Consider the following 25972-nt stretch of genomic DNA (forward strand, 5'->3'; position numbering starts at 1 on the left):
ATTGTCATTAGAAATTGATTTTTGCAATTTGAAAAGTTTTCTAAATTCTTAAAAGACCTGCTAGGGCCTTGTGTTAGATCCTGTTTAGCATTTCTTTTAGAGTTTAAAAGTTTGTAAAAGTTTGAATTAGATTCTAGAACCAGTTCTAGATTCTTAAAAAGTATTCCAACTTTTAGAAGCAAAATGTCTAGCACAGATGTGACTGTGGTGGAACTCGACACCACACCTTACCTCCATCTTAAGATGAGGGAGCTAAGGTCACTCTGTAAAATAAAGAAAATAACAATGGGCCCCAAACCTACCAAAATACAGCTCCAGGAGCTTTTGGCAGAGTTTGAAAAGGCCAACCCCTCTGAGGGTGGCAACTCAGAGGAAGAGGATAGTGACTTGGAGGAAAATTCCCCCCTACCAGTCCTATCTAGGGAGAACAGGGTCTCTCAAACCCTGACTCCAAAAATAATAGTCAGAGATGCTGGTTCCCTCACAGGAGAGACCAACACCTCTGAAATCACTGAGGATAACTCCAGTGAAGAGGACATCCAGTTAGCCAGGATGGCCAAAAGATTGGCTTTGGAAAGACAGATCCTAGCCATAGAGAGGGAAAGACAAGAGATGGGCCTAGGACCCATCAATGGTGGCAGCAACATAAATAGGGTCAGAGATTCTCCTGACATGTTGAAAATCCCTAAAGGGATTGTAACTAAATATGAAGATGGTGATGACATCACCAAATGGTTCACAGCTTTTGAGAGGGCTTGTGTAACCAGAAAAGTGAACAGATCTCACTGGGGTGCTCTCCTTTGGGAAATGTTCACAGGAAAGTGTAGGGATAGACTCCTCACACTCTCTGGACAAGATGCAGAATCTTATGACCTCATGAAGGGTACCCTGATTGAGGGCTTTGGATTCTCCACTGAGGAGTATAGGATTAGATTCAGGGGGGCTCAAAAATCCTCGAGCCAGACCTGGGTTGACTTTGTAGACTACTCAGTAAAAACACTAGATGGTTGGATTCAAGGCAGTGGTGTAAGTAATTATGATGGGCTGTACAATGTATTTGTGAAAGAACACCTGTTAAGTAATTGTTTCAATGATAAACTGCATCAGCATCTGGTAGACCTAGGACCAATTTCTCCCCAAGAATTGGGAAAGAAGGCGGACCATTGGGTCAAGACTAGGGTGTCCAAAACTTCCACAGGGGGTGACCAAAAGAAAGGGGTCACAAAACCTCCCCAGGGGAAAGGTGGTGAGACAGCCAAAAATAAAAATAGTCAAGAGTCTTCTAAAGGCCCCCAAAAACCTGCACAGGAGGGTGGGCCCAGAGCCTCTTCACAAAACAATCCTGGGTACAAGGGTAAAAACTTTGATCCCAAAAAGGCCTGGTGTCGAAACTGTAGTCAGTCTGGACACCAAACTGGAGACAAGGCCTGTCCCAAGAAAAGTTCCACTCCAAACTCCAATCCAGGTAACACTGGAATGGCTAGTCTCCAAGTGGGATCAACAGTGTGCCCAGAGCAAATCAGGGTCCACACTGAAGCTACTCTAGTCTCTGAGGGTGGGGTGGATTTAGCCACACTAGCTGCCTGGCCCCCTAACATGCAAAAATACAGGCAGCAGCTCTTTATTAATGGGACAAGTGTAGAGGGCCTGAGGGATACAGGTGCCAGTGTCACCATGGTGACAGAGAAACTGGTTTCCCCTGGCCAATACCTGACTGGAAAAACTTATACAGTCACCAATGCTGACAATCAAACTAAAGCACATCCCATGGCAATGGTAACTTTAGAATGGGGAGGGGTCAATGGCCTGAAAGAGGTGGTGGTCTCCTCAAACATCCCAGTAGACTGTCTGCTTGGAAATGACCTAGAGTCCTCAGCATGGGCTGAGGTAGAACTAAAAACCCATGCAGCCATGCTGGGTATCCCTGAACTGGTGTGTGTAAAAACAAGAGCACAATGCAAGGCACAGGGTGAAAAAGTAGAGCTGGAGTCTGGAAAAATGGCCCAGCCTACCAAGAGAAAAGGAAAGTCAGTTGGGAAACCAACTGCAACACAGTCAGAAAAAGAGAACCTCTCTTCTCAGGAAGAAGTTCTGCCCTCTGAGGGAACTGAGCCTTTGGAGCTTGAACCTTATCAGGTTGAGCTCTTAGGCCCAGGGGGACCCTCAAGGGAGGAGCTGTGTAAGGGACAAGAAACCTGTCCCTCTCTTGAAGGCCTTAGGCAGCAAGCTGCTGAAGAGTCCAAGGGCAAGAAAAATGGAACACATAGGGTCTATTGGGAAGATGGACTCCTGTACACTGAGGCCAGAGACCCCAAACCTGGTGCCACTAGGAGAGTGGTAGTGCCTCAGTCGTTCAGAGAGTTTATTCTGACCTTAGCCCATGATATTCCCCTTGCTGGGCATTTGGGACAAACCAAGACGTGGGAGAGGTTAGTCAACCACTTCTACTGGCCCAATATGTCCCAGAAGGTTAAGGAGTTTTGCCTCTCCTGCCCCACCTGTCAATCCAGTGGTAAGACAGGTGGGCACCCAAAGGCCCCCCTCATTCCACTTCCAGTGGTGGGGGTCCCCTTTGAAAGAGTGGGTGTGGACATAGTTGGTCCACTGGAACCTCCCACAGCCTCAGGAAATATGTACATCCTAGTAGTAGTGGATCATGCTACTAGGTATCCTGAAGCTATTCCCCTTAGGTCGACTACTGCCCCTGCAGTAGCCAAGGCCCTCATTGGTATCTTTACCAGAGTGGGTTTCCCTAAGGAGGTGGTGTCTGACAGAGGTACCAACTTCATGTCAGCATACCTAAAACACATGTGGAATGAGTGTGGAGTGACTTACAAATTCACTACACCATACCATCCACAAACTAATGGCTTAGTTGAGAGATTCAACAAGACATTAAAAGGCATGATCATGGGGCTCCCAGAAAAACTCAAAAGGAGATGGGATGTCCTCTTGCCATGTCTGCTTTTTGCTTACAGAGAGGTGCCACAGAAGGGAGTAGGATTCTCACCCTTTGAACTTCTGTTTGGCCACCCTGTAAGGGGACCACTTGCTCTTGTTAAAGAAGGCTGGGAGAGACCTCTTCATGAGCCTAAACAAGACATAGTGGACTATGTACTTGGCCTTCGCTCTAGAATGGCAGAGTACATGGAAAAGGCAACCAAAAACCTTGAGGCCAGCCAACAGCTCCAGAAGTTTTGGTATGACCAAAAGGCTGCACTGGTTGAGTTCCAACCAGGGCAGAAAGTCTGGGTTCTGGAGCCTGTGGCTCCCCGGGCACTCCAGGACAAATGGAGTGGCCCTTACCCAGTGCTAGAAAGGAAGAGTCAGGTCACCTACCTGGTGGACCTGGGCACAAGCAGGAGCCCCAAGAGGGTGATCCATGTGAACCGCCTTAAGCTCTTCCATGACAGGGCTGATGTAAATCTGTTGATGGTAACAGATGAGGATCAGGAGGCAGAGAGTGAACCTCTCCCTGATCTTCTGTCATCAGACCCAAAAGATGGCTCAGTAGATGGAGTGATCTACTCAGACACCCTCTCTGGCCAACAGCAAGCTGATTGTAGGAGAGTCCTACAACAGTTTCCTGAACTCTTCTCCTTAACCCCTGGTCAGACACACCTGTGTACCCATGATGTGGACACAGGAGACAGCATGCCTGTCAAGAACAAAATCTTTAGACAGTCTGACCATGTTAAGGAAAGCATCAAGGTGGAAGTCCACAAGATGCTGGAATTGGGAGTAATTGAGCGCTCTGACAGCCCCTGGGCTAGCCCAGTGGTCTTAGTCCCCAAACCTCACACCAAAGATGGAAAGAAAGAGATGAGGTTTTGTGTGGACTACAGAGGGCTCAATTCTGTCACCAAGACAGATGCTCATCCAATTCCTAGAGCTGATGAGCTCATAGATAAATTAGGTGCTGCCAAATTCTTAAGTACCTTTGACTTGACAGCAGGGTACTGGCAAATAAAAATGGCACCTGGAGCAAAAGAGAAGACAGCATTCTCCACACCTGATGGGCATTATCAGTTTACTGTTATGCCCTTTGGTTTAAAGAATGCCCCTGCCACCTTCCAAAGGTTGGTGAATCAAGTCCTTGCTAGCTTGGAGTCCTTTAGCACCGCTTATCTTGATGATATTGCTGTCTTTAGCTCCACCTGGCAGGATCACCTGGTCCACCTGAAGAAGGTTTTGAAGGCTCTGCAATCTGCAGGCCTCTCTATCAAGGCATCCAAATGCCAGATAGGGCAGGGAACTGTGGTTTACTTGGGCCACCTTGTAGGTGGAGGCCAAGTTCAGCCACTCCAACCCAAGATCCAGACTATTCTGGACTGGGTAGCTCCAAAAACCCAGACTCAAGTCAGGGCATTCCTTGGCTTGACTGGGTACTGCAGGAGGTTTGTGAAGGGATATGGATCCATTGTGACAGCCCTCACTGAACTCACCTCCAAGAAAATGCCCAAGAAAGTGAACTGGACTGTGGAATGCCAACAGGCCTTTGACACCCTGAAACAAGCAATGTGCTCAGCACCAGTTCTAAAAGCTCCAGATTATTCTAAGCAGTTCATTGTGCAGACAGATGCCTCTGAACATGGGATAGGGGCAGTTTTGTCCCAAACAAATGATGATGGCCTTGACCAGCCTGTTGCTTTCATTAGCAGGAGGTTACTCCCCAGGGAGCAGCGTTGGAGTGCCATTGAGAGGGAGGCCTTTGCTGTGGTTTGGTCCCTGAAGAAGCTGAGACCATACCTCTTTGGGACTCACTTCCTAGTTCAAACTGACCACAGACCTCTCAAATGGCTGATGCAAATGAAAGGTGAAAATCCTAAACTGTTGAGGTGGTCCATCTCCCTACAGGGAATGGACTTTATAGTGTAACACAGACCTGGGACTGCCCATGCCAATGCAGATGGCCTTTCCAGGTTCTTCCACTTAGAAAATGAAGACTCTCTTGGGAAAGGTTAGTCTCATCCTCTTTCGTTTGGGGGGGGTTGTGTAAGGAAATGCCTCCTTGGCATGGTTGCCCCCTGACTTTTTGCCTTTGCTGATGCTATGTTTACAATTGAAAGTGTGCTGAGGCCTGCTAACCAGGCCCCAGCACCAGTGTTCTTTCCCTAACCTGTACTTTTGTATCCACAATTGGCAGACCCTGGCATCCAGATAAGTCCCTTGTAACTGGTACTTCTAGTACCAAGGGCCCTGATGCCAAGGAAGGTCTCTAAGGGCTGCAGCATGTCTTATGCCACCCTGGAGACCTCTCACTCAGCACAGACACACTGCTTGCCAGCTGGTGTGTGCTAGTGAGGACAAAACGAGTAAGTCGACATGGCACTCCCCTCAGGGTGCCATGCCAGCCTCTCACTGCCTATGCAGTATAGGTAAGACACCCCTCTAGCAGGCCTTACAGCCCTAAGGCAGGGTGCACTATACCATAGGTGAGGGTACCAGTGCATGAGCAGGGTACCCCTACAGTGTCTAAACAAAACCTTAGACATTGTAAGTGCAGGGTAGCCATAAGAGTATATGGTCTGGGAGTTTGTCAAACACGAACTCCACAGCACCATAATGGCTACACTGAAAACTGGGAAGTTTGGTATCAAACTTCTCAGCACAATAAATGCACACTGATGCCAGTGTACATTTTATTGCAAAATACACCCCAGAGGGCACCTTAGAGGTGCCCCCTGAAACTTAACCGACTGTCTGTGTAGGCTGACTAGTTCCAGCAGCCTGCCACACTAGAGACATGTTGCTGGCCCCATGGGGAGAGTGTCTTTGTCACTCTGAGGCCAGTAACAAAGCCTGCACTGGGTGGAGATGCTAACACCTCCCCCAGGCAGGAGCTGTGACACCTGGCGGTGAGCCTCAAAGGCTCACCCCTTTGTCACAGCCCAGCAGGGCACTCCAGCTTAGTGGTGTTGCCCGCCCCCTCCGGCCACGGCCCCCACTTTTGGCGGCAAGGCTGGAGGGAACAAAGAAAGCAACAAGGAGGAGTCACTGGCCAGTCAGGACAGCCCCTAAGGTGTCCTGAGCTGAGGTGACTCTAACTTTTAGAAATCCTCCATCTTGCAGATGGAGGATTCCCCCAATAGGATTAGGGATGTGACCCCCTCCCCTTGGGAGGAGGCACAAAGAGGGTGTACCCACCCTCAGGGCTAGTAGCCATTGGCTACTAACCCCCCAGACCTAAACACGCCCTTAAATTTAGTATTTAAGGGCTTCCCCGAACCTAAGAATTCAGATTCCTGCGACAACAAGAAGAAGGACTGCCCAGCTGAAAACCCCTGCAGAGGAAGACCAGAAGACGACAACTGCCTTGGCTCCAGAAACTCACCGGCCTGTCTCCTGTCTTCCAAAGAACTCTGCTCCAGCGACGCCTTCCAAAGGGACCAGCGACCTCTGAATCCTCTGAGGACTGCCCTGCTTCGACGACGACCAGAAACTCCCGAGGACAGCGGACCTGCTCCAAAAAGACTGCAACTTTGTTTCAAGGAGCAGCTTTAAAGACCCCTGCAACTCCCCGCAAGAAGCGTGAGACTTGCAACACTGCACCCGGCGACCCCGACTCGGCTGGTGGAGAACCAACACCTCAGGGAGGACCCCCGGACTACTCTCCGACTGTGAGTACCAAAACCTGTCCCCCCTGAGCCCCCACAGCGCCGCCTGCAGAGGGAATCCCGAGGCTTCCCCTGACCGCGACTCTCTGAAACCTAAGTCCCGACGCCTGGAAAAGACCCTGCACCCGCAGCCCCCAGGACCTGAAGGACCGGACTTTCACTGGAGAAGTGACCCCCAGGAGTCCCTCTCCCTTGCCCAAGTGGAGGTTTCCCCGAGGAAGCCCCCCCTTGCCTGCCTGCAGCGCTGAAGAGATCCGTTGATCTCTCATAGACTAACATTGCAAACCCGACGCTTGTTTCTACACTGCACCCGGCCGCCCCCGCGCTGCTGAGGGTGAAATTTCTGTGTGGGCTTGTGTCCCCCCCGGTGCCCTACAAAACCCCCCTGGTCTGCCCTCCGAAGACGCGGGTACTTACCTGCAAGCAGACCGGAACCGGGGCACCCCCTTCTCTCCATTCTAGCCTATGCGTTTTGGGCACCACTTTGAACTCTGCACCTGACCGGCCCTGAGCTGCTGGTGTGGTGACTTTGGGGTTGCTCTGAACCCCCAACGGTGGGCTACCTTGGACCAAGAACTGAACCCTGTAAGTGTCTTACTTACCTGGTAAAACTAACAAAAACTTACCTCCCCCAGGAACTGTGAAAATTGCACTAAGTGTCCACTTTTGCAATAGCTATTTGTGAATAACTTGAAAAGTATACATGCAATTGAAATGATTCAAAGTTCCTAATGTACTTACCTGCAATACCTTTCAAACAAGATATTACATGTTAAATTTGAACCTGTGGTTCTTAAAATAAACTAAGAAAAGATATTTCTCTATAACAAAACCTATTGGCTGGATTTGTCTCTGAGTGTGTGTACCTCATTTATTGTCTATGTGTATGTACAACAAATGCTTAACACTACTCCTTGGATAAGCCTACTGCTCGACCACACTACCACAAAATAGAGCATTAGTATTATCTCTTTTTACCACTATTTTACCTCTAAGGGGAACCCTTGGACTCTGTGCATGCTATTCCTTACTTTGAAATAGCACATACAGAGCCAACTTCTTACAAGCTGAGCTCTGTTTTCCAGAAGGTCTCCACCAGGAAGCTATACTTCACATGCAGAACAGTGAGCTGCCTTTTGAATCATGCATATGATATGAGGTGATATAACCCGGGAGGGTGGCTTTGAGTATGGCTGTAGATCTGGGTCTTCCATAGGGTTGATACTGTAATTGTCACAGGGGTCATCCCTTTTCCCACCCCTACAGACTGGTCAGAGGAGCTTCCCTCTCCCCAGAGGGGCTACCTGGGTTTGAGTATGAGTGCACTGACCTCTCAGGTGACTGGTGACGGTGGTGGGGAATGTAGGTATAATTGCACTGGAATCATAATCACACCCTTCAGTCTTCTTTATGCTGGGCCCTGCTGGTTTTGACGCAGAGGACGCCCTGTCTTGGGCTTCTCCCTCAGATGTGCTCGAAGACAGGGTGTCTGCTGGACCTGCCCATTTCCTCCTCTATGTTGATAAGATTCAGATCCTCGAAAATATCAGGGATTGCTGCTGCATCTTGGTATACAAACCAACTTTCTCTTCAAAACCTCAAACTCTTCTAGCAGCAGAAGGTGATGCAGAAGTTGCTGGTGGTCTCATTGTGGTTGGCGGAGAAGCACAGGTAGCAAATGCCATGATAGTCTGACTATGATATTTTGTGTTGCATGTTGGTCAGAAATGAAGACTGTGTATTGTGCCATTCACTTTTTATATTCATTTACCAAAGCGAGCTCGAAGGAACTAATGGGGAGTCACCGAGGTCAACGTATGGGGTTGGGACGTCGCAGATGGATGGCCACAACCAGTAGAAAAGTAGAGAGGTCTGCCAGTCGGGAGAACAGGCAGATAGGCTGTGGCTCGGTGGTGATTGTTAACCAAGCCTTTAGTTTCAAAAGAGCAAAACAAGTAGACCCCAAAAAGCTGCAAGGAAAAGAGTCGGTCTCAGAGCTACTGCGGCACATTCTGTGACTCTAAATTTCTTGAAAGCAAAATGAGTTGTTGTAGGAAGCTCGCCTAGTGTGTGGTGGACACTTATGGTGTTACACCTTAAACTGGGTCCAGGCAAACCACAATTAGTTAATGTTACAGTGTCTAGACAGCCAGGGCTCTCTAGGGTAGCTGTGGTGGGCAGCCAAGACTTGGCATGTGAAGCACTTGTAATGCCACAGTAGCCACACAGTAACTTATATCACATGAAAGGACCCACAGTGTTGCAAAAATAAAGGTACTTTTTTATACACCCAGCTAGACTACCATTGGTATACTTCCCTCTGGAGGTATGAACACACAGGGTATACGCAGGTAAGTACTCAGGAAAAGCATAAAGTTGCAAGGGCCCTATAGGGGCCAAACTATACACACACAAAAAATGGAATGCAAACCAATGTCCCCCACCAGAGTGTATGGAGTAGTTAGACAAGGGCTGGGGGAGAGTGGAACCTCAAAAGTTAAGTACCAAGAAGATACCCAGTGGCCTGGTGCAAAGAGGTAATTTACCCGGTTCTCTCATTGGCTAACAGAGATGACGCGTTTGGAAAATGCAGAAGCAGGACCAGACCAGTGGAACTTAAGGGTGGATTCCAGGTGAGGAGAACCTGCAAAAGAAGGGGACAGAGTCCAGTCCACGAAGGAGTGTCCAGGTGGGGCAGGAGCCTATGTCCACCCTTCTGTAGCTGAAGATCGAGATCGATGGTGATCGATGAAGTCCAGCTGCAGGGTCTAGGAGCTGCAGTGGAGTGCCTGAAGTCACCTAAGAGCAGTCCCTCGTAGGTCACCAGATTGCAGACGGGTCAGTGGTCAGGAGGACCACCAACAAGCACAGGCAAATGCAAGGAAATCTGTTGGAGGTTTTGCAGAGCTATGGAGCATCAGCAAGATCCTGGGGACTCGACCCTTGGAGGGCAGTCCGGGCCGACCCTCAGAAGATAGGAGAGCCAGCAGAAGCAGTTGGAGCCCCAGCAAGCAACCCACTGACAGCAGGCACAGTAAGTCGCAGAGATGCCCAGTCAGCACACATGAAGAGAAGCCCCATGTCGCTTGAGCAGTAGAGAGGAAAATATCCTTGCGGATGTGGAGTGTTGAGGGCCGGGGCTACTTGGAGCCTGAAGGTCCCTTGGAGCAGGAGTCAACAAGCTTTGGTTGGTGCAACAGTTGCAGTGCACAGGGATTCTGTCCCAGTGGCAGAGACCAGAGCTGACCGTCTCCCACGTTGGACAGAAGGCAGAGAGGACCCAGGGGATCCCTCAGAACAACCACATGTGCTGGAGAATCTTCACAGATCCGGAGGACAGACGATTCCACCAGCTGGACGTCGTTGCCTTAGGTGCCTACGGATGCAGGGGAGTGACTCCTTCACTCCAAGGGAGATTCCTTCTTGCTTCTTTGTGCAGCTGATGTCCTGCCGACTCCAGAGGATGCACAGTCGTGAAAATGTTGCAGAATACTTACAGGAGCCGCAGAAAAAATGTTGCAAGGAGAAGTCTTCTCGGCGGTGCAGTCTTGTTCGGTTCCTGTGTAGCCCAGTAGCGGTACCAGAGGCCAGGAGCAGAAGATGTCTTTGGAGAGAGATCCTGGTGGAGTCTTGCACGACAAATGTGGGGACTATCCATCAAGGGAGTCCCTAAATAGCCCAAAAAGGGGGTTTGGTCACTCTCTGGAGTGACCACCTATCAGGACAGGGTCTCTGATGTCAGCTACCTGGCATACCCAGTAGGATGCTCTCAGAGGCCTCAGCCCATTTTGGTTCCAAGATGGCAGAACCAAGTGGCCACCTGGGGGAGCTCTGGACACCATCCTACGGGTGGAAATGGACAGGGGGGTGGACACCCCTTCCCTTTGTGTGTTTTGTGCCAGTGGTCCCTGGACTGGTGCAAACCAGATTATGCGAGGAGGGCACAAAATCTGCTCTTCAAAGCAGTCCAATGGCATGGGGATGCTCCCCCACACCAGCCTACTACACCTATTTCCTAAGGAAAGGAGGTTGCACCTCTCTCCTACAGGATATCCTATGTTCTACTGTCCCCTGCTGGAGCTGGTCACGCAGCAGGAGGGCAGAATCGTGTAGAAGGGGCTGCAGCAGCACAGGCTGCCAACAGACTCTGGAAGAATGGTAGGAGCAGAATTGGGGGATCCTCTAAGAAACCCCCAGAGTGCATGGAATTATGCCACCAATACTGGAATCAGTATTGGGTTATGATTCTGACATGTTTGATGTCAAATATGCCTAGGTTTGGTGTTACCATTATGTAGCTGGACCAAAGGCAGTGGCCAGTACATTGCTAAAATGGCTTCCCCGCACTTACAAAGTCCAGGGAATTGGAACTGGAGTTCATCGTGGCACCTCTCCTAATGCAAGGGTGCCCACAGACACAGGGACCTGCACCCTGCCCTTTGGGCTGAAAGGGCCTACCACAGCGGCGACTTACCGTGACATGGTGTCATCAGCAGCAGTGAAAGGGTGCATGCTCCATTTCACATAGGCTGCAAATGGCAGGCCTGCAGACACAGTTTGCATGAGCTCCCACGCATGGTATAATACATGCTGCATCCCATGGGGGACCTCTGGTGTACCAATGCCCTGGGTACCTAGGCACCATCTACCAGGGACTTACAGGGGTAGACCAGTATGCCAATTGTGAGGTGTAAGAAGTATCAAGACAACCCAGATTAGTGGAGAGAGCACAATCACTGGGGTCCTGTTTAGCAAGATCCCAGTGAATACAGACTAAGCATACTGACATCAGGAAAAAAGTGGTGGTAAACATGCCAGAAAGAGGGGACTTTCCTATAGTTGTAATGTCCAAACTCAATATGAAATGGAAGGAGTATGCAGAGCATGTGTCTCTACAGCTACATACATATGTATATTTTATTTTCACAAATAAAAAAAGCAAAGGTTAAAGTGATGTTATAATGAGGGTGTTGAGATACAATAAAATAATGTTTAAAAACCTAAAATAACTGAAATTTACCAGTTACAGTTTAATGCACTAATAAATTGTGCCCCATCATGAACGGCTTATGACCTCATATACTGAATCACTCATGACATGTTCAATAACATCACTGATATCTTAAATGTCATCACTGATTATATCATCCAGTCATCCTCTAGGGTTTGTGATTTTCAAGTAAACCAACACAGTACACCTGTGGATAACGTTCTATTTACCTTAATGGGATTATCCCTTTAAACACTACTGCATGACCCTCAATTTTTAGTCATGAAGTTGACAGAGATACATTTGCCACTGAAAAAACATTTTCTGCCAGACTATATAGACAACCATCCACAGTTTAGTCAAATACACTAGGCGTATTTCTGAGATTGGCACAATGGCATTTAACCTTAGAGCCATGCTTACATGGGCAATGTGAAATAAATGATCTCAATTTGGGACACCTCTAGGTTTTACATTATTCAACAGTCTTCAAAGCCTCAAAATATTCAGTGAAGTTCTGGAAATGAGCATCCACGCCATATAAATATCCTCACTACATAACATTTAGATATACTGCATATTACAACTATTTAACATGGGCATATGTCCTGATATCCACAGGTGGATAATCTAATTTCAACAGATGTTTTGGCCTTTCCCACGTACCCTCTGCCATACATTCACATGTTTGAATCTTCCCGTCGTCATGGTGGGAGTCCCATGGTAACAGTAATAAAAGCAGTGCTAAAGCATTAGCACTAAACGCCATTAAAAAAAATAGCAGTTATTAGTCAATTAGGATTCATTCAATACACTCAAACTTCAGCCGATCAGAGCAGAGACCCTGAAGCACTTATCGCCTGCAGAGCCACCATACCTCAGATTTCTTCCCGCATGTTGTGTGTTACGGGGTCTACATGAGCTCTGCTCAATCACAGTGTGTCACTGTTAACCTTTAGACCTACAGTTTCCAGTTCGTCTCTACACCTCCTACCATCAACAGGTACAGTTTGGAATTGTGTTTGGCTGTATTTTTCCTCACAGAATGTCTACGTCTAAAATTTCTAAAATAAAAGGCTTTTTAGGCCTTGTAAGACTTGCGGAAAATACAGGCTTTATTCTGAGGATCTACATAAAGAATGACTGTACTGTCTTTATCCTAACCATAAGCCCAAAGAATGCAAGTATGGTTATACTTTTTCTATGAAAACCCTCATAAGACCAGGAGGGTAGCTTACTTCTGTGGGTACAGAAGAAAAAGACTATCTCTGACAGAGATACTTACTCTACAAAGAGGGAGAATCATCTTCTCAGAGACTCTAAAAAATCTAGTTTTCACAGCAGAGACTAGTGAGGAAAAAAGGTCCAGATAGGAGCCAGTTGACCCTGATTCAGCACCTCCATCTGTTCCGCATACTTCCTTCAAGGAGTCCTCTTCAAACAAAAATTTGACCGTAGATTGCACCGCCGCCGAAGAACTTACTGTCTATGGCTTCCATGTCACCAAGAGCATTTGCACCGTCGACAGTGACTTCCACTACATCGATGATCAAGACAGCTGCAGCTGTGGCGTTTCAAAAACTGTGACAAAGACACTGTTGGCAGCGACAAGACTGTCTCTGATAACGAAGATTTCCTCTTCGACTGCTTCAACGCCAGGGGCCACACCCACTAATGCCCTGTCAAAAAAGATTTCTCTCAGTGCCGTGAAATCGCTGCCATTGTCGACAATTCCTTTTACGATACTGTGGACGGAGGGAAAAGACACCTTGCATGATCCCAGTAAGGGCACAACTCCATCTCTACCCCAGGACTTTTAAAAAATTTCTCCACTGCTTCCAGCACATCTTCTGGAATATCAGAAATCTGATACCTCTTCGAAATTAAGGGTGAAATGTCAGAATCAGAGGACGAAGAAGGGGAAGGTGATCAGTCAGCCTACCTTGAAGGTGGTTACTTATTCTCTAATAGGGGGAAAACCAACTCAACAATTTGAAAGGTTCCAGGAGCATTATCCTAATGAGAAACAAGAGGATGAACATCATCAAGAACCTCCCATCAATATTCCTATCACGGTGGTCATAGACTTTCGCATGATGCTAAATGACTATTACAAACAGTTTCCTGGTGCCAACCCCTCTCAGCAGCGTCCACCAAGGTGGGAAGTCCCTGACGCAACTCCTGCTCCACAGGGCACACCTACACCTTAAATAGACAGACCTATACTGCCACCAATATCAATTCTGGATACTTTCCAGGACAGCAATGAACAGCAATTAGAAGAGGGTGAGCTTCTGATAAATCCCAATGACCATGATGAGAGGGATGATTATGTCACACCAATGCCAGCGTCGCCTACCCCACCAGCAGCCTATTTGCTGCCTGTGGATATCGGCAGTTTCCAAGATTTGCTTGACAGGGCGTCTAAGCGCTTCAACCTTCCGATGCCAGCTAAACAAACAGTGTTTCCTCTACGATTTTAAAGCAGGAACACAATGCACCACTGTGCTATCCCTACCGTGGATTTTATATAGCAGGAAGGCCTAAAATTAAGACACCAGCGTCTGTGGTGGCTGTCATACCAAAACTTGACAAAACATACAAGACTCTTGAGAGTTCCACTACATGTCTCTCTTGACCATCCTTGACCAGATCCGTTCATCATGCAAGCTGCCCAGAGAAGAGCAAAAATTTCTTCCTCACCATGCACAGCCCCTCTGGATAAGGAAGGCCACCTTCTTAACAATATAAGCAAGAGGTTCTCACAGATGGCAGCTACCTTGATCAGAGCCCCAACGCCATGGCTGTCCTGGGGAGATACGACCGGCAGATATGGTCTGACACCTTATAGTGGCTGGAGGATCTCCCTGGGGACAAGATAAAGAGGTAAGAGAAATCCTGGCAGAAGATGAAAAGGCCTCTTCCAAGACCACAGATGTAGCCATGGATACTTATTCCACAGCCTTCAGGCAGATGGCTGGCGAGGCGGTATTGAGATGTGAAGGCTAGCTTAAAGTGACCATATTCCGTCCAGAGGTACAGGCCAAAATACTAGGCATGCCGTTCGCCGGAGAGTACCTTTTTGAAAAACACACTGAAGACACATTGCAGTCAATCAAGTCAAACACAGACACAGCTAAGTCGTTGGGCAACTTCCAGCAGAGGAGGATTCACTTTTTCGAGGCATGGGTAGAGGCCTACAAACCTCTGACTACAATCTCAGCAGCGGTTTCAACTCTCCTCTCAAGAGGAGTTTTGCTTGCAATATTTACCTCAGTCCTACATGCCAACCACAATGCCCACATATTCTAGACAACCAGGGCATCAACACCCATCAGCAGGAACCTCTCAACATAACAACAGGAGGCAATGAAGTACTGCAGGCTCCTGTCACCACAGGCCCACTTCAATTCAACTACAAGTTATCCAAATTCTTCAATCAATGGAAGCTCATATCTTCCAACCAATGGGTGTAGGACGTATTCCAGCGTGGCCACACCCTGGGATTTGTTCACAAACCTCCTAATTATCCTACTTGGATAACATCCCATCATCATCTTCACATTCTCAAATAAAAAATCTGAATACTTCTCTCCAAAAAAGCAACAGAAGTGGTGCTGCACAATCAGCACAACCTAGGTTTCTATTCCCACATCCTTCTGATCAAAAAGAAGTCAGGGAAGTGGAGGCAGGGAATGGATCTCAGGTTACTGAACAAGTTCATCAAAAAGCAACGTTTCAGAATGCTATCTCTTCAAGAGATTTTGCAGCTGATGGACAAAGAGGACTATATCTTCCCTGGATCTAATGGATGTATTCTTTCATGTGCCAATACATCTGAAGCACAGAAGGTTTCATGTGGCAGGATTCCATTATCAATTCAAGGTGCTACTCCTGGGGTAACAATAAGACCCCAAAGTATTTACCAAGTGCATGGTGCCAGTGTTTCTCCAACGATCCAGTCACCAGGTATTCCCCTACCTGGTTGATTGGTTAATTAAAGATTCCTTCTTCCAGTCGGCAAAAAAGTCAGTGGAGGACTGATTACAGCTTTTCCAATCTCTAGGTCTGAAACTCAACAGGGAACAATCATCCCTCATCCCTTCCAGATCACTGGGTTTCAAGGAGCAATCCTAAATACTAAGCTCTCAAAGGCCTTTCCCACAGAAGAAAGGATTACCAGATTGCAGAAAATAATACAATCACTCACTTCAAAAATTTGAGTTTCTATAAGGACATACAAATCCATGCTGGGAATGATGTCATCCTGCATCTCGTTGATTCCCAATTGCTGCCTGTGCATGAGACCTCTTCAAGAGCTCGATGTGCAGTGGAATCAATGTTGTGTTTCTTTTGAGGACATAATTTCGATAACCTCAGAGATGAGGACAGACATGTCTTGGTGGAAGGTCAAAGAAAACATCTCTCAGGGCCTCTCTTCCTACCTATGGTGCCTCAGGTGGTGATGACAACAGATGCCTCCATGGAAGGATGGGGAGCCCACTTGCAGGATATAGAGGTCCACAGGAAGTGGTCCATTCAGGAATAATTATGTTACATAAATCTCCTAGAATTGAAGGCTCGTCCGTTCTCGTCAGGACAGACAATACTACCACCATATTCTATCTGCTAAAACAGGGAAGAACAAGATCTCAGATTCTCTCAGAACAAGCACACCAAATATGGGAGTGGCTGATAGCCAACAACATCTCATTGAAAGTGGAGCATGTCCCAGGAGTGCAAAACGTTTGGGCCGATTCCCTCAGCAGGCTCTGGCCAAAAGAAGCATTATTCAGATAACAGGGCTTTGGTTTAAAGCAGAAGCATGTTTTTGCATTTTTTTAAAGTTAAAATACTTAACTGCAATATTTAAATAGGTCTACACATATTTAAACATTGCCACCTTTATAAAAATAATTGTGAAAAACTCTGAGGGGCGGCCCAATGATTTTTATTTTTCAACTGGGGGTGCACAACATTGAAAAGTTTGGAGACCACGGTTATAGACAGTGTAGGGATTACCATCACTGTTCTTTGCAAGTCAATCCCTAGAGTAAGGGCATATGACACTCTTCCACCAGCAGGGGATCTGAGCCATTATACTCACCTTCACCTTACTTTGGTTGTTTTTAAACTTGACAGGGGTTCCATATTCTCAATAAAGATCAGACTGCTGGTCCTACCTAGTCAATTTTAACAACTCTATCTACCAATCCCACATTATTGCACTCACCACCAGCAAACATCTCTAAAAGATCTCCGGTAAAGAGGCCCCTTGAGGGGCCAGTCAGGCATTGCAGTGCCAGCCTGACATGCAGCAAAGCCCGATAATAAAGCATGTCGCTCCTCCCCATATTGTCAGCGAGGATCTGCATCTTCCGTGGAACTGTGCATCGGTCTTTTTTTTGTTATATGTATGGGAGTATTATGCACAGGACCAGATAAATCTCCCACACAACTAGCCCCTATTTTGTTTTTTCTTTGTGCTTCTCAGTCTTGCCATCCTTTCTCGTTGACACCTGAGCAGATTCTGCATTCTCTACTACATCACCCAGATCAGGGCTTAAGCAGCCATCAATTAATGTATTCATAGTGTCAATCTCGAGATACAGACAACGTTCTGGGCAATTGTCTTTGTGGTACAACAGGCTTGTGAAAGAGTTTATGAAGGGTCTATTTAGAGCTTACCCTTCTATCAAACCTCTTCCAGTGCTCTGGCAGCTGAACAATGCTGTGTCGCAATTCATGAGATCTCCATTCCAACCTATGAAAAGTGGCATTTCTATTGACCATTACATCTACCAGGCGGATTAGTGAGATTTAGGCTTTCACAATACAAGAACCGTACCTATAGTTTTTTGAAGACAGAGTAATTCTTCGCACTAATCCTTCTTTCATCCCCAAGGTACCTTCAACATTCCACCTCTATGAGCCAATCATTTTGCCTTTCTTTTTCTCCAATCCATCTTCACTTGAAGAGAGAGCCTTTCATTCACTTGACATTAAGCTTTGTTTAAAGTTCTATTTGCAAAGGACAAGAACTTTCCTTAAATCAAATGAACTGCTCATTTCTTTCTCTGCTCCAAGAAAGGGTCAAGCCTTAACGCAGGCTAGTATTGCTCACTGGGTCTCATCAACTCTAGTCTTCTGTCAGGAGAAGGCTGGACATCCGCCGGTTACAAAGGCGAGGGCTCACTCAACTCAAAAGGTTGCAGTGTCATCAGCCCTGTTTGCAAGAGTGTCCCTACCAGACATCTGCGGGTCTGCAACATGGGCAAACACCCATACCATCACAAAGCATTACTGCCAGGATCCCAGGAATAAGACAGATGTAGCTGTTGGCCAGGCTACCCTCCAAAGACTGTTCTCATAAGGTATGCAACTATTGCGCTCAAATCTTCTGTATTTTTAGGTTGAGTGTGCAAGCGCTCAGAAGTGTTGTAATCTCTGTGGGGTTTTAATCACTCCCACCACATGCCCATCACAACCACTCGTTCGTGGGCTTGCCTTTCAAGATTCCATTGTGATTATTGGTGAATGCTTTACGTTTGTCCCTCCTTGGGGCAGTTTTGTTACCGCCTTGGCCATCGACCCTGTTACATGGATAACTGCACGTCTGCAGATACATTTGACTGCAAGGGAACTTTTTCCCTTTTGTGTCTCCCGTTTGCGCTCATGCACATGGCAGCCATGGGGCTTTGAAATGGCTTGCTTATGTCAACAGTCTTACTTTTGATTTTCTTTTGATTTTCAATTTATGTGGCAAGAAAAGTCTAGTTAGGAATTTACAATGCTAATAGCTCTAACTCGAGCAAAAGCGAGAACCATTGCATTGCAAATGCTTGTTCTGTGTGTAACTGTTTACCAGTTTAAGAACTTTTATTATGGTGCCTTCATGTTATGCTGTATCTTTCTTGATTTTGTACAATTCCACTTTCTTAATTTGACAAATCGTATTTACATTTGTGTCTCATGATAGAATGGTTTGCCTAGCCCACCACTTTTATTCATTGGATACTGCTGACTAGTCTGATTCAAGCATGTGAATCTATAAAAGATACAATACTGGAGAAGAAACAAGTAACTTACCTGTACACTGCATTTCTCCAGTATTTATATCTTTAATAATATGATCTAATGTGACCCTCCCTCCTCCCCATTCAGGCTCACCAATTGTATACCTCTATTTCTTTATCTATGCTTGTGCTCAAAATCTAAGGTATAGTGGCTCTGCAGAGGATGAGTGCTTCAGGGTATCTGCTCTGATTGGTTGACGTTTAGGTGTATCAAATCTATGTAATTGCTGCTAACTGCTTAAGTTTAATGCTAATGCTTCAGCACTGCTTTTATTACTGTTGCCATGGGACTCCCACCATGACACTGTGGCGATTCAAGCATGTGAATCTATAAAAGATATCAATACTGGAGAACCACAGTGTACAGGTAAGTAACTTGTTTCTTACAGATGAGTAGCTATGTGATTTTCGCATTACAGGTGCTAAGAGACAAGACAACTCAACTGTAATAAGGAAATTTGAGAAAGTAAATATATATATATATATATATATACACATATATATATATATATATATATATATTAATATTATTATTTTTTTGTCCACTGAAAAAAACAACTGGTTACAGGGACGTTATAGTTAGCTTCTGAATTTACTTGCACAAAAGAATAGAAATTTAGCAGTCACAGTTAGAGTTATTTCAAGTAACTCTAAATTGTGCCCCCACCATCAAGAGTTTTTTTTTCAATATTTTGACAGGTAATGTTTAACTTATATTTTTAATGACATTATAGAAGTTGTCATGAGTGCTGTAATATCTGGGGTAACTAGCAGTCCATGGTGAGGGCATGAGTTATAGTTTATTTTAGGGTATAAGTTATAGTTACTTGAAATAACTAACTATAAATGCTAAATTTCTATGCTTGTTTACGAGTAAATTTAGAAGCTGATGTCCCTGTAACCTGTTGTTTTTTTCAGCGACTCTGTATGTTTAAAAAAAAAGAAATTTACCAACTATAACATCCCTGTAACCATTGTTTTTTTTAGTGAATTTCTATGTTGTTTTTAAACGTAAAGTTATTTTATTAACTATACATTAATTCAACCACTGTTGCACATAGCCTTCAGGCCGTGCACGGCGGGGGTTGACCACAGGACCTGGCTTTGGGCAGATCCTTTGGCCAACCCCCTATAAGCAACTTACCCTGCAACGCGCAGGGCCTTTGGCCGTGTGCAGAGGGGTTGGGCGTCTGTGACCAACCATCTATAATCTGCCAATCCTGCGTTGTCTTGCCCTCTACCTTTCTGTTTGTTTCTTGCCTGCTGTTTGTTCATCTCTGCCCGTTTTGTGGCTTCCTTTTTGCTTCTCTTCCCGTTTTCTGCTTGTTTCTTGCCCTCTGTTTGTGACTTTCTGCTAAATTCTTGCCCTCTGTTTATGCGTTTCTGGTCGTTTTCTGCTTGTTTCTTGCCCTCTGTTTATGCCTTTCTGCTTGTTTCTTGACCTATGTTTCTGCCTCTCGACCCATATTCTGCTAATTTCTTGCCCTCTGTTTCTGCCTTTATGCTCATCTCTGCCCTCTGTTTCTGCCTTTATGCTTGTTTCTACCTTTCTGTCCGTTTCTTCCCTCGGTTTGTGCCCCTCTGTCTTCTTTCTGCTACTTTCCGTCCTCTGTTTGTGCCTTTCTGCACGCTCCAGTCTCCTGCGGGAGCCGGTACTGCTCTCAAAGCACCCCTGCATCAAATGTACTAATTTCCCCGGGGAGGTGGTGGTCCCCAGGGCTGCGCGGCCCAGCCACACAAATTTTACTGATTGCCCTGGGGAGGTGGCAGTCCCCAGGGCTGCTGGGGTGCCCACCCAGGGGCACCAGAATAACGAAGCATGGGAGCCTCTCATTATTCGCAAATTCATCAAGCGTAGAAATATACAAATTTGGATTACATTAAATTCCTAAAAAAAAATTAAAAAATGAACGGATTTACACCAAATAAGCAAAAGCATAATATGCGCAGCGAAAGTTAGCTTTCTTTCAAATTTGGTTTTATTCCGTCCAGTGGTTCGGGCTATAGTCGTGTTCAAAGGTCCTACGGGAATTAACATGGAAAATGCAACTTTTTTCACCCCACCCTTTTCTTGGCCCCTGCTTGAGGGATCACCCCAAAACTTTCCGTTCGCAACAAGAATCACCAGGGCACTTATTTTGGGAAATTTTGTGGAGGTTGGTCAAACAGTGCCAAAGATATAGGCAAGTCAAAGAACTCTATGGATACATGGTCCTAACTATAACTACCTAGTAATTGCTTTGCGTTACGCTTTTGACATTGTTCCGAGCAAGACAAACAATATTTCGTAGCAAGGGGGGGATGTAATGCTCATGGTATTTTAAAATATGTGGAATTTCTCAACTGGCACCAAAAACATAAAGCAATAGAAAATTCACACCCCATCGTAGGCAACATACATATTTGGTAGACTGATAAAGCTCGATCTACTCTGACTTACCTTCTTCTGTTTTGGCAGAAATTCCTTTTCTGATTTTGCTTCACCTGTTTCATCAGGCAACTGTGTAGACGGTTTCTCTTCCTCATCAATTTTTTTTTTATTACAAATCTGATCCCTGACCGCAGCCACTTTCACACTGGGCCTTGATATCCTTGGAGATCGCCTCAAAGAACGACCAATACTTCCTTCCTCCTCTTCAGCATTTATAAGATCTGCATCTTTTGGAAGAGATTTTGCCGTCTTAGGGCAAGGTTTACCCTTTAATTCATCACACGCTGTGGAAGATGTAATGTCTTTGGTTTTAAGAGGCTGAGAATTTTGACAAGATTTTGCCTTTTTAACTCCTGGCTTTGTTCTACGACCTTCAATTTCATGGGGAGACTCCATATCCTTGGATTCTTTTGCTGTTTTGAATTCTGCTGCCATTTGCAGAGATTTAACATCTGTAGACTCTTTATCTGGAAGGGCATCTGGCTTTTTCTTCCTGTTTGCAATTCTAATTGTCAATTTAAGACCATCTTTTTGCCTTTCAGAGGTCATTTCTTTACTTTCTGTTCCACTGTTTTCCTCCTCAGAGGGCAGCCTATGCTTTGTTTTGCTTTTGTAAAGTGGTGTTTTTTTCTCACTCTTTAAAGATATTTCGTTGTTAGAGACCTGTACACTTTCAAGGTGCTCTGACTTTGCTTTAGTAGCCTCTATCTTTTCTTTTCCTGTCTTAGTTTTCTCTTCTAGTTTGTCATCAGAGGAGATTTTAGTTTCTGAGCTTTCACGGTCGAACTCTATGCTTTCTTGAGTTAACAAACCTTTTGCAGACAGAGAAGTAGGGCGTGTTTGGCAAGCAGATGCTGATTTTGACAGATTCAGCTTTCTCTTTGATCTACTTCTTAAGCCCTTTTTTCTAGCAACAATTACTTTAGCTTGTTCATCGCAAGATGAGGATTTCTCCAGTGCCTCACTAAAAGAGGATGGCTTGTCTTGTAGGTCACTACAAGACAAGGGTTTCTCTGGTGCCTCATGACAAGGTAGTGCTTTCTCTAGCGAATCATCACAAGGGACGGGTTTCTCTGGTGGCTCATCACAACACAAAGGTTTTTCTGGTGGCTCACTACAAGACAAAGGTTTCTCTGGTTGCTCACTACACAACAAGGATTTCTCTGGTGGCTCACAACAAGACAAGGGTTTTTCTGGTGATTCACTACAATTAACAGGTTTTTCTAGAGATTCAGCACAAGACAAGGGATGCTCTTGAGATTTGTTGCAAGATAAAAGTTTCTCCGGGAGCTGACTAGAAGACAAAGTGTTCTGAGGTGGTTTGCTGCAAAGTAAGAGTTTTTTGGGAGGTTCACTAGAAGCCAAATGTTTCTTCTGGGGTTCACTAGAAGACGAACATTTTTCAGGTGGAGTACAAGATGACAAGGTTTTCTGAGGTGCCTTAATACAAGGCAAAGTTGCTGCAGTCTGCTCACTACAAGAGAGTGAAGTCGTTAGTTTTTCAGGCTGTCCTAAATTTTCCTTCATCTGAGGAAGCAAACGAGTTTGGAGTTTTTCAGTAGCTGTTTCAGGATCATTTTCTGCACTGGATTCACCTTTAGTTTTGAAATCTCCCACTGTCTTTTCGGACTGACATGTGAGGCTTTTTTGCTTTCTCATTAGAAGAGTGTCAGTGTTCACAGATGCTTTGTGATTATATTTTTCAGACCCATGGTCAGTAACCTCTTTAGCTACTAATGCCACATTGTTTTCAGACTTTGCAGTGGCCACACTTTTGATAACAGAGCTTGCATTTTCTCCTACCATGCCATTTTCCTCTTTGGATAATATATGTTCCTTTGTGCTGCATAGGTTCACTATAACTGTTTTAGTTTTACCAACAGGAATGAGTTTTCCATTGCTCACCTCCCCATTTACAAGTGGCTTTCCATCAGTTCCAGTAATTGCACATACAGGAGTTCGTTTTACAACCTCATCATCCATTTTTCCTTCTTCCCTTAACATTTCCTTTGTAGGCGTCACAGATTTACACATGGATCCTTTACCTCGGCTATCAAAGTCCTCAGTTAGCTTTATTTCTCTCTTTTTCAGAGGTATTTTAGCCTGTTGATCATTCTTAAGTTTTTCCGTTTCCTCAGTATGTTTCTCTGTAACCTCTGGGGAACATCTGACAATTACAGATACTTCTGACCTCTCAACTTCGCCAACCTTATCTGAACGCTTTTTTACATCAAAGTCTTTTGGCTCCTTAATTTCAACTTTCACAGGTTTTACATTTTCCTTGAAGGAATCATTTTCTTCTTTGGTAAACTTGATAGTCCTACTTTCAATAGCGCTCTCAGAGCCCAAGGGTTTAGGAGTAGTTTCAGAAGATTCAACTTCCTCAGATTTCTCTATTTTTATAATGCTGCCCTTATTGTCTAGTATGGCTGATTTACTTGTCTCTTTTGGTTGTTTCATCACTTTGTCTGCAATGACTTTCTCCTCTACCTTCCCTTTTCCAATGTGTTCATATGTCTCCTTCACTGGTTCAACAGACACCATTTCTTTCACAATATCATCAGCCTTTTCCTGCTTGACAATTTCCCCGGCCTCCTTTTGCTCTATAGCTTTGTCTGGATCTTTCTCTTCCTTTAAGCCTTCCTGTTCCTTTTTCTCCTTTATGGATAATTCTTCATCTGTGAACACAAAACATAAAAGGATTTACAAAAGAATCAAATAATCATATAATGTAAAATCTTGCATAGGCCCAGTTTGTAAAAAAGAGTAGGCTCTTCAACAATGTTTGCAGATTCAAGTGCAGTCTGATGTAGCCAACAGGGCAGCCCATAACTGATGTTGGCAGGCAATTTCTTATTCTCTGAAACACAACAAATGAGACAAAGAGCTAGAATTGTGGCTGGCTAGCTGGAAGGAGTAGGCACAATAAGTGGTGGTGGTGCTCCCAAGAAAACTTAATATAAAATAGTAAATGTGTCATCTCTCTGTTCAAGTGATGTACCTATTTATGTGTAAAATTCCAAACCAATACTGATCATTTCTGAGGATCATAAGATTTATAAAAGGAAGTGAAACATTCTAGCAATTTAAAAAAATGCCCAAAAAGTTCAGATTGGATTAAGAAAAAAAACACTACATTATTATCAGTTATTGGGCTGTCTAAAGTTTGAAAAAATTTAGGAATTGCAAAATACTGGGAACATCAAATTGTTTAAAAATTTTAAGTAGACGTGCAGAGCTGTTTGTCAGGCAAAGGCACTTGTAACTCCTAACGGTCTAAAACAGTTTCCCCAATGCCCATGGTTTTCTTCTGTTGAAAGGTTGGTATACGAATGCACATAATCTTAATTGGTAATGGTGGTTGAATGTACAGTGCTTTAATGTGACTGGGTGAAGAAGCACTTTAAAAGAAAATAATTAAATATGTTCAGCTGTAGGTTTCTTCATTAGATAATTACATTTTCCTATCAACAGATTTATGCCACAAAGGGTAGGTGTGTGTTATGACACATTTGTACTCTGCTTGTAAATTACCCCTGCACATTTTCATAAAACCTTTAAAGGGATTATGGTCTAAAACAATACTGTCATTAGCAGCATATTTAAATATATACCTTTCCCAAACATCACCATTTTGATGATCATAATTCTGAACAGTAATTGGAGAGCAAATGCCACACCTCTCATTTAATTCCACAAATATACCTACACGCAACCACTCCTAAGCATTTGCTCACCATCTCATGACTGTCACCAACTTCACCCATCACTTGCCAATCTTAAGGTATTAATGCAGACTGGTATGGGGCACAACTGACATCATTGGGAAAATAAGATGCTGCATGTTTCATCACAGTTCCAAATTCTGCCTGCAGGGAACTGGGGTTTTGTTGCAGTACCTCCCTGTAAGGAAATGCCTCCTTGGCATGGTTGCCCCCTGACTTTTTGCCTTTGCTGATGCTATGTTTACAATTGAAAGTGTGCTGAGGCCTGCTAACCAGGCCCCAGCACCAGTGTTCTTTCCCTAACCTGTACTTTTGTATCCACAATTGGCAGACCCTGGCATCCAGATAAGTCCCTTGTAACTGGTACTTCTAGTACCAAGGGCCCTGATGCCAAGGAAGGTCTCTAAGGGCTGCAGCATGTCTTATGCCACCCTGGAGACCTCTCACTCAGCACAGACACACTGCTTGCCAGCTTGTGTGTGCTAGTGAGGACAAAACGAGTAAGTCGACATGGCACTCCCCTCAGGGTGCCATGCCAGCCTCTCACTGCCTATGCAGTATAGGTAAGCCACCCCTCTAGCAGGCCTTACAGCCCTAAGGCAGGGTGCACTATACCATAGGTGAGGGTACCAGTGCATGAGCATGGTACCCCTACAGTGTCTAAACAAAACCTTAGACATTGTAAGTGCAGGGTAGCCATAAGAGTATATGGTCTGGGAGTTTGTCAAACACGAACTCCACAACACCATAATGGCTACACTGAAAACTGGGAAGTTTGGTATCAAACTTCTCAGCACAATAAATGCACACTGATGCCAGTGTACATTTTATTGTAAAATACACCACAGAGGGCACCTTAGAGGTGCCCTCTGAAACTTAACCGACTATCTGTGTAGGCTGACTAGTTTTAGCAGCCTGCCACAAACCGAGACATGTTGCTGGCCCCATGGGGAGAGTGCCTTTGTCACTCTGAGGCCAGTAACAAAGCCTGCACTGGGTGGAGATGCTAACACCTCCCCCAGGCAGGAATTGTCACACCTGGCGGTGAGCCTCAAAGGCTCACCTCCTTTGTGCCAACCCAGCAGGACACTCCAGCTAGTGGAGTTGCCCGCCCCCTCCGGCCAGGCCCCACT

The 25972-nt window shown here is 45.3% G+C and overlaps 1 protein-coding gene across 1 annotated transcript in view; it reads right to left on the minus strand.

Moving 5' to 3' along the window:
• Positions 1-25972, minus strand: part of RSF1 (remodeling and spacing factor 1) — a 502800-nt gene that overhangs the window by 307569 nt on the left and 169259 nt on the right. Inside the window, exon 6 of the mRNA XM_069203919.1 lies at positions 21124-23792. Coding sequence (XP_069060020.1) covers positions 21124-23792 — 2669 coding nt within the window. The remainder of the gene's footprint in view (positions 1-21123; positions 23793-25972) is intronic.

Source organism: Pleurodeles waltl, chromosome 8 (assembly GCF_031143425.1).
Source record: "Pleurodeles waltl isolate 20211129_DDA chromosome 8, aPleWal1.hap1.20221129, whole genome shotgun sequence".
NCBI classification, from domain to species: Eukaryota; Metazoa; Chordata; class Amphibia; order Caudata; family Salamandridae; genus Pleurodeles; species Pleurodeles waltl.